Source organism: Psittacula echo, assembly GCF_963264785.1.
Source record: "Psittacula echo genome assembly, chromosome: 4".
Lineage (NCBI taxonomy): Eukaryota > Metazoa > Chordata > Aves > Psittaciformes > Psittacidae > Psittacula > Psittacula echo.
The window spans coordinates 105,634,259-105,643,928 of record NC_137738.1 but is presented as its reverse complement, the minus strand read 5'-3'; the positions used below and the strand labels follow the sequence as shown (position 1 = coordinate 105,643,928).

General features: G+C 41.9%; 1 protein-coding gene across 1 annotated transcript in view; it reads left to right on the top strand.

The window, feature by feature from the left end:
- Positions 1-318: 318 nt before the first annotated feature.
- Positions 319-9,670, top strand: part of PKHD1 (PKHD1 ciliary IPT domain containing fibrocystin/polyductin) — a gene marked incomplete at both ends in the record, with an annotated part of 251,755 nt that continues 242,403 nt past the window's right edge. The window contains 6 exons of the mRNA XM_080615087.1: positions 319-370; positions 1,997-2,074; positions 4,033-4,177; positions 5,098-5,197; positions 7,590-7,647; positions 9,004-9,082. Coding sequence (XP_080471213.1) covers positions 319-370; positions 1,997-2,074; positions 4,033-4,177; positions 5,098-5,197; positions 7,590-7,647; positions 9,004-9,082 — 512 coding nt within the window. The remainder of the gene's footprint in view (positions 371-1,996; positions 2,075-4,032; positions 4,178-5,097; positions 5,198-7,589; positions 7,648-9,003; positions 9,083-9,670) is intronic.

The window sequence follows — 9,670 nt, the reverse complement described above, 5'->3', positions numbered from 1 at the left end:
TGGGGGAAAGCTCATCCTGAGCTTGGCTGGAAATCGGCCGGCTAACAGGGGCATATGTTCTATATAGATCTGTTGGGTGTGAGGAAAAACAATATGGTTTGCTATATATTGATTTTTTTTTCCTGTGCGAGAGCTGAATCAGTGTTTTCTTTGTGGTTTGACATTGTGGTCCATGTTGTCTGCTATAGTACAGACCATTGCTCCCACAGGCTTTCAGTGTGAAGAAAATACAGTTGGGGTTTGTTTTAATATTACAGGGAGGTCCTAAGGCATGATCCTGTGGCCAGACTCTTCTGAAATTCCCATCCAAAGTTCAAGATGAACCCTCGGAGATCAGCTTTTCTGGGTGCTGAGCTGATATTCTTTGCAGGTGGGTGATAGAGATGTGTTCTCTCCAATCACGCTGGACATACAGCACCAACAAAATTCAGTGCCACTGAGCTGAATACAGGCTGATTGTGAGACATGGAGAAGCATCTTTTGAAGGTTTTGAATACCATGAGGTATTGACTGAAGCATACTGGACGTTGTCCACCCTTATCCATGTTTTTTCACGGTATTATTTCCATAGTGAGGATTTCTGGATTCATTCTTAATTTTCCTTGTTCTATGTGGGTTCATCTCATGCCTCAAAAGTTGATTTTCATTCACTTAATGACAGTCGTATCACTGTTTGCATTTTGATATTAAGGGTTCATGATGCAAGCACCCCTAATATTTGGCTTCAATGAACAATACTCTCTCTACTCTGCTCTTGTGAGACCTCGCTTGGAGTACTGTGTGCAGTTCTGGTGTCCTCAACATAAAAAGGACATGGAAGTGTTGGAACAAGTCCAGAGGAGGGCCACAAGGATGATCAGGGGACTGGAGCACCTCCCGTATGGAGACAGGCTGAGAAAGTTGGGGCTGTTCAGCCTGGAGAAGAGAAGGCTGCGTGGAGACCTCATAGCAGCCTTCCAGTATTTGAAGGGGGCCTACAAGGATGCTGGGGATGGACTCTTCATCAGGGACTGTAGTGACAGGACAAGGGGTAACGGGTTCAAACTTAAACAGGGGAAGTTTAGATTGGATATAAGGAAGAAATTCTTTACTGTTAGGGTGGTGAGGCACTGGAATGGGTTGCCCAGGGAGGCTGTGAATGCTCCATCCTTGGCGGTTTTCAAGGCCAGGTTGGATGAGGCCTTGGGTGACATGGTTTAGTGTGGGGTGCCCCTGCCCATGACAGGGGTGTTGGAACTAGCTGATCTTAAGGTCCTTTCCAACCCTAACTATTCTATGATTCTATACTTGTATTCAGTGAAATTGCATTCACATGCAGACAAGAAGCTGGAAATTTCCTGAAATGCTAAGCAGGAAACTGGCTATCCTTGTAAAAAGACTTCTGGAAAATTCTGATCATTGCTATAAGAAAAAGCCCAACAAACCAGCCACTGGTTCATCTTTATTAGTTTCGGAAGATGAGGGTCCCCAAAATAGATCCTAAATTATCTTAAGAATATGATGTCTTTGGGAAAAGCATTGAATAGGAAGTTACATGTGACTTAATTTCATGAAGCAGGATTTCCTTTCCAGGCCTGTGATTTGTTTATAAAGGCTTTGATAAGAAAGAGCTAGACAGTCTGTCTTGGAGTCAGAAGAGGATATGTTTTGTGGGCAGGCCTAAGTTAAGGACAATGTATGGAAGTCAGCAAACTCGTTTCTTGGAGAAATAAACATGAGGCTTACCATCTTTGTTTTAATTCTTGAGGAGGACAGGAGGCTCAAACTGTAGCTTGGTTCACCAAGTCCTGAAGGCATCAAACCCCCCGAAGGAAAGCAGGACTATTACATGTGGGAGACGGGAAAAAAGAAGGATGAGCTATATGATGAATAGGGATAACTGAGCAGAAATGAGATGAAGGGTGGGATCACAGGAGGACTGCTGGCTGAACACTGTCTCATCTTGAATGATGCTTGCATTACACGTCAGCCTGATGTAGCTGGGTTTTTTTTGCAGTGACAGCCACGGGATTGCTCATTAAGCCCCAAGAGGGCAGTGTCGCTGGAGGAACATGGATTACTATTACACTGGATGGTGAGTTTTAAACTCTTATGAAGCATGTGTCAAACGGAATTGGTTCAATTCTGCCATGTGTGGTTAGACTGACAAACCCTAAGAAACAGATCCTGTGGCACCCATAACATGAAATCAGCTTGAAATTATTATTTCATATGTTATTGCGGATGGTTGCTTGTTTTTAAGTTCTTTCTAAACTACTGGTCAGATTTTTACTTTTTTTTTGCAGACATATAGCTAGAAATTTCTTCCCTGCTATCCATTTCTTTGAAGAAAATCTCTGTTCATAGGTCCTGTGATGCTGGAGCTGTAAAAACACTAATGATAAACATGAGATCAGAGTAAAAATCACAGAAATTGATATGTCACACTTGTTTGGGTCCCAAACCAGCTGTACAAATCTAAGTCTGATTTTCTGCAGTGATGAACATTGATTCATTGGGAAAAGAGTTGGTTTCTGAGCCAGCTGTATGTTCAATATGCTCAAGTTCTGATACTCGGCCATTGATAATGATGATGAGTGGTATCGGTCTTATTTGAATATTGTGAATTCTTACAGAGATGATAAAATAGAGGGCAGAAAGGAAGCTCAGGTCTTCAAGGGAGCTGTTTCCCCAACAACACTGTATGGCTGGCAGAGACAGTCATAGCTGGGATCTTATAGTTCAAGCAGAGTTATCTTATTTTGGTGGGGGGAATAGATAGCCAGGCCTTGGGAGAAGGGGAAAGAACTTTCCTGGGACCATGGAGAAATACTTGCTGCAAGTTGAGAAACTGCTGATGTCACTGAAAGTGAGTCTGTGGGCTGGGAACCACCAGTGAAGATTGTGTGCAAATATAGTGTTGTTTGTAAGCCTTTTTCATTTCTAGTTAAATTTGATTATGCTACAAAAGTTAGGCTTACTAGTTTATGTTCACATAAAGCTTGACTTTCTGAAGAGTCAAAGTATTTGATCCTTTGGATAACTCACTCTAAAGAAATAGGTTAAGCAGATCCACCATACAGCACGGACCAACTTCAGGTTCTGTCAGCAAAGCTATGCAAGGCACTGGCAACTGCAAAGACTGTGGCAAGTGATACTGATTTTGTGGGTGGTTTAAGTATCTATGTATGTTCCAGTGTAGATTGCTGAGGCAATTCCAGCTCCCAGTATCTGTCAATCTCTGCAGCAGAATACACGTGAAAGAGACCAAATACTGTATTAGAGACAAAACCCCGCGCAGCTGCATTGTGGTATGAACTTGGGTTTATGTGTGCACTGGTTTTGGCTGGGATAGAGTTACATTTCTTCACAGTAGCTTGTATGGTGCCATGTTTTGGATTTGTGCTGAAAACAGTGTTGATAACACACAGATGCTTTAGTTATTGCTGAGCAGTGCTTATACAGCATCAAGGTGTTTTCTGCTCCTCATACCACCCTGCCAATAAGTAAGTTGGAGGTGCACAACAATTTGTGAGGAGACATAGCTGGGACAGGTGATCCATCTGACTAAAGGGATATTCCATAGCATACGACATCACATTTAGAAATAAAACTAGTGGGGAAGGTTGGCGAAGTGGGGCCACTGCTTAGTTGGTGGTAAGCAATTATTTTCATTCACATCACTTGTCTGTCTTGGATTTTATTTTCTTCTCTATTTTTTCTCTTTTCCTCACATATTATTTTTATAATTTCTCTTTAATTATTAACCTATTTTTATTCTTAACCCACACATTTTCTCACTTTTACCCTCACTCTCCCATCCCACTGGGGTAGGGAGTGAGTGAGCAGCTGTGTGGGGCTTAGTTGCTGGCTGGGGTTAAACCACAACAGTGTGAAATTACCCAAATGTGATTTAAAACAGAAAAAGATTAGGAGCGATGCTCAGAGACCTTAAAGAGAAGCTAGGTTGCACATTAAAAAATGTTTGTTGTATAACTAAATGTGATTTATCCTGTTCTCACAGAGCTCTTCTAATTGACTTTGATTGTTTAGGCTCAAGATCTGACCAGCTAGAATGTGTCTCTTCAACCGGCACATCCCATCTGCAGGTGTTTTTGGTGAATCTAGACCTGCCCAGGTTGCCCTGTGATGTCTCCCCTTTGTATTTTGAATTATGCACTATAAGATGCAGAACAAGGTATGATCTACAACCTTAGTGTGGGGTGAGACCTTACCATTTGTCCTGTAGGATCCTCATCTTCTTTCAGTGTCTGTACAGGCCGTATGGGAGTTGAAGGAATTCTTGTGGGTGCCCCCCAAGCTGTGTTGCATTTATTCTTGTTTCAACTTAATGATGCATGAGGCAACCTAGTGTGAGACTGAGTCTTCTTGGAGAGGCTACACTCAGATCATCAGTGGTTTGTAGACATCTGATTCTTAGATGCAAAGTGTCAAGCAAAGTCTTGTCAGGAATTTTGCCAGCTTTTGATGTCCCTGACCTGTCCAAGATCGTACAGAGAAGTTGTGAGTATAGCAGGAAACAAATGGTTTCAGGTGGGCAATCTAAGCTGCCTGTTTTCTATCTTGTCATAACTTTAAAGAAGATTCTTTGACTGGAAGATTGAGTGTCTCAAGAGGCTGTAAAAGTGACCTTAATGGGGCTCTTCCATCTCTTGCTGCTATGATTTGGCTGGGAGTTAATTCTGCTGAATGCTGTGCTGTGAAAATGTGTGCATTAATGATGCAACATTAGTTTACAAACCAGGATCAAGATGCCCTGTGGATCCAGGCAACCCTGGGTTAGTTTAGTACTAATGAATAACAATTATTGTCTGAGCATGTCTAATGAGCTTGTCTTTTTTGCATTAATGTACAATTTAGATAGAGTTCTGCAGTCCTGTCACCTGCTCTTAGTTGTAGTTTCTTTTAAATTGTAGCTTTAGAGTTCAGGTTCACATGTGTTAAGGTTGGGTTCACTGTGTAAATTTGCTTTGCTCTACTGAAGCCTCAGCGGACCTGCAAAGAATGGAGACCCTGTGAAAGGGCTGACATTTCCTAAAAAACATAAACCAAATCTGTATAAAAATAACACAACACAACATATTTTCTTGCACCTAGGCCTTCACCCCAGGAAGGTTTGTACCACGTGGAGGTGATCTCGAAAGGACGTGTGATTAACAATCTGACTGAGGCAGAGAAAGAAAACCTTACTTTCAAGGTAACCACCAAGACAGCATGAAATGAAGATAACTAATTGAAGGTGTTGGAGTTAAACTTGAGACCTAGTGTCACAGGGAATGTGTTGAAATATTCTCTCTCATTTATTGTGTGTCTGAATGTCAGGACAAGAAGTCAGGATGCTCCTTCTGTCCCTTAAAAAATTAAGTGCACTGAGGCACTCTTCAATGGCACTGGGTGGAACAGGTGACCTAAGAGGTCTTTCTGAATCAAAAATCTGGGTCCACGTTAATCTGTCTCTGCACTTAAGCCACACACTCAGAAGACCCTATTGTGTCAGCAGACGCTATGCTGGCTTCTTCTGGTGTTACCCTCCAAGCTGCAGGGTGGCAGCTAACAGTCTGCATTGGCAGGTAACCATAGGCAAGAATAAATCCCATGGGCACAGCTTGTTACAGGAAAGGACATCTGGAGAGGAACTCTTCATCAGGAACTATAGTGATAGGACAAGGGATAATGGGTTCAAACTGAAACAGGGGAAGTTCAGGTTAGATATAAAGAAGAAATTCTTAACTGTGAGGGTGGTGAGGCACTGGAATGGGTTGCCCAGAGAAAGTAGTAAATGCTGCATCTCTGGCAGTGTTGAAGGCCAGGCTGGACAGAGCCTTGGGCAACATGGTCTAGTGTGAGGCATCCCTGGCAGGGAGGTTGGAACTAGATGATCTTAAGGTCCTTCCCAACCCAGACCATTCTATTTTATCTCTTCAGGTGTAGGACAGCTTTCCACATGTAAGATGAGCAAGATTTCAGAAGCTCAGACCTCAGCTGTGATTTCATATCTGCTGCTCAGTTACTTTGAGAGCTTGCTACCCTTACACCCTTCCTCCCCCACATCAAACAGTATTTCCTTTGGCTCTCAGTGTAAAGGCACATTGTCTCAAGAGGTTGTGGCATATGGTGGTATTAGACCAATTAATGACAATAGTGTCAGGGTTTCTTGCCGGGCAGAATCCTTAACCATGGCTGTGTGCTTTGGGACAAAGCCTGGTGTGTCTGGAAGTCACGTCCCACCTCTGTGCTAACTTTGAGTATCAAGCGAGAAAACCCAGCGCGTTGAGAAAATTGCACATTAAAGCTGAAGAGTCATTGGGTGGTTCAGCTAGCTTAAAGAGTTGATGAAAAATCACCAGGGGATGCTGTTAATGAGACGCATTCCAAGCTAAATAAAACACAATGTGTGTCTTTGTTTTCGGGCTGCGACCTTGGAGCTATGCGTATTAAAAATTAATTTTGCTTCCACATTAGATTGAAAAAGCCCGCTGCAGGCAGCAACAAGTCTGAACAGCTCGGAAGACTTGTGTCAGCCAGTGGCCCTAGCTTTCATGCTGCTTTTGGCTGCTTCTCCACATCAGCTTCAGCCCAGGGTACGGTGTGATGCTGCCTTTGCTTCTCAGAAGTGGCCATCACCATAGGGAGTTTATGGCTACTCATTCATTTTTTATATGACCATGAGGAGGAGGGAAGGCAAAGACTGAGCTTTGAAAGGGAACGAAGTTCAAAGAAAGCTCTTAAAAAAACCCCTAACAATATGTGCAAATGTGTCTTTGATTTAGCAAATGAGTTCTTTATGCTATTTATTGGGCTAACAGCAGCATCTGTAAGTCAAGAGTCAACTGGAGAAAAGGGGCTCTACTTGTTGAAAATGCAGCCAAAGCATGTGCTGGGTCAGGTATCTATGTGTCTCAGCTACTTTGGGAGGTTGATGATGACCTTATTCCACTTGAAAACATTCCTATGTGCTCCCTATCTTCTGAGAGGCTTGCTTCAAAGCACAATCTTTCTGCCGCTTCTTGAACTCTAAGTCAGAAATAGTATCCCGTAGCAGATTTCCAATATTTCCTTGCTGTTCCTTCAGAGGTCAAGGTAGTGCTTTCAGGAAAACACCTCTGATGTATTCTACTTCATTAAGATGGGCCAAGATAAACATTTTCTTTGCTAAGCTGCAATAAGCTTGCTAAAGGCTAGCTGAAGTATTTCACTTTATATGATGTTGAAATAGCTTTCAAGATTATACTATTGGGAAGAAAAAGGGTGCCATAATGTAAGATGAAATGGAGGTCTTGACTTCAGATAAAGCATGGCTTAGATTTATGGTGTATTAAACTGTATCATCTGGAATTTACTCAAGCCAGGGTGGACAATTTGTGTGCAAAAGAGGATGCTAAAATAGCAGTAAGCCATACTCTGATTGCAGAGGGGAGTAAGAAGGAGATATTTGCTCTTTACTCTCTTTCCAGAGCAGGACTCTGCTTCAAAGATCAAATCTGAAGTCTCTGAAATGTGGTTGCTGACTCTGTTGAGCAATGTGTAATCAGATCTTGTTGGACTGCTGCGAAAATGACTGCCATTTAACTACAAATTTCTCTTTGCAGTTCTCTGCTGCTCAGACACCTGTGGTTTACCAAATTAGTCCACCATCTGGCATCCCAGGTACGGGACCTCTCTTTAAGCTGGAGCCCACTTTAATTATCTGAGCTTCTATACTGTCTTTCTCCTTATAAGGGGTCTGTCTTGCTGGGGATTAAAATGGGCACCTCCGGAACTTAATGTCTAAGCTCATGCTGAACACAAAAATGGGTTTGCACAAGGGTAGAGAGTATGCAGCACTGGGTACAAAAGAAGTGAGCAGCACACAGTGACCAGCTTATTTGGTACATTTGGCAGCCCAGTTCTGCCTGAGAGATGTTCAGCAGATGGATGGGTCTAACCAGTTTAAACTGAGTAATCTGACCTTATTTAGCAAGTCTTAAGAAGAATTAGCTATTAGGTGATATTGTAATGCCATACAGACCTTTTGGTTAATGGGGCTTTAGATCAGACTTTAAAGTTACATGAGAAGATGGTCACTGGTTTTGGTCTGCACAATTAACTGGTGTATAGAAGACCTTTTTTCTCCTATTTCTATTCTGTTTGTGTTTGCAGGCTGCTTTAGAGAAATATTGAAATGCTGGTTTCCCAAGTTAAGCTCAATCAAAACATTCTGGTCTCCTAAAAGTGCAGTGATCCTGCAGCTGATATAGATGTTCCTCAATCTAAGTCCATCCCTTGTTTCCAGTGATTTTCAGGGGCAGTTCAGCTCCAGATTCTCATGCCGTGCTTTAGGGTGTCTGTATGGAAGTTTCTCTGTGATAGCTGGGTGTTTGACCTCCCAGGGTAGTAAGTGAAGAACACTAGAGTAACACTAAGTGTCTAGTGCTATTTGAGGTGTCCTGGAGAATAAGCGACCTGCCTGGAGGAGGTAGATGCAACACAACTACAAAGACTCATTCCTTTTTGGAGCCACAGTGGGAGAACAGAATGCCTCAAATGGTTTAAAGGTACCCCTACGCAGGCAACTGAACTGAACTGTCACCCAATGTGGCCAAAGGAGTGTTGTGAGTGATTCAGCTTGGCCATGTATATGGTGAGGTCCTTTGTTAGATCTTGACCCTATCTAGTGTACAGATGACGTAATTTTGGTTGCCTCACGAGGTTCTACCATAGAATGAGGTTAGAATGTGGAGTTTAGTTAACAAAAGAGTTGAGGAAAATAAATACTAGATCTGCTTAAAAATCAGGAATGGAGTTTTTTGTGGGAAACAAAGATGTGTGTTTTGGGAAAACTGAATTAAGTGGAAATTCACCTTGAACTATGGTAGAAGCTCAGAGTAGCCATCAGTTCAGCCAGTTAGGCACCTCTCTGCAAAATCAGTAAAAACCAAGAATTCCCTTTGTTCAGCTCAGAAACTCTGCAAATAAGTTATCTGCTTTTAAGACTCTCTTCAATTTCCATTTTCTTTTAAACAGGAAATTTAATGGAGATTTATGGGAAGACAATTGCTGCAAGATATGAGACCCTGGACTTCAATGTGGATTATATTGATGGGTAATTACACATAGGCAGCTTTCTGACCCAGTTCCTGTAAATTGGCATTTCTTATATCAATCTCCTTGACAGCAATAAATTGCAACCAGTTGGCCCACAATTGCCATTTACTTCCTTTGCGGTTTATTGCTGCTCATGAGTTGGGCTCCAGCAAACTTTGTTAATCTAATTGCAACTGGTCCATTAAGCTAGTTGGTTTGTTTACTGGCAGCACAGTCAATCACAGCTCAGTGTGAATTGTACTGTAATTGCGTCTTGTTGCTGTAGATTTTACTTTGGCTAGCAAATTAAAATTTAACTAATTAAAATAATGTCAGAAGCTAAAAGTTAAATAAATTTTCCCTTCCATTTGCATTTTTAGAAAAACTGTTAGCTTGAAGCAGATGCTTTGGTGATTCCAAAGACAAAGCAGAAATATTTTGAGACAAAGGCTTTGTTGTTCACTGCTTTAAAACCTCTCTGGTCATTTCCTTGTTCTCAAAGGTTTTCATTTTCTACTGCTTCTGTAGTTACATGCAACAGAACAAAGCAGATAGATTTAAAATATTTACTTCAGGACAGAAACACTTTAAGCACAGTGGATCTAGA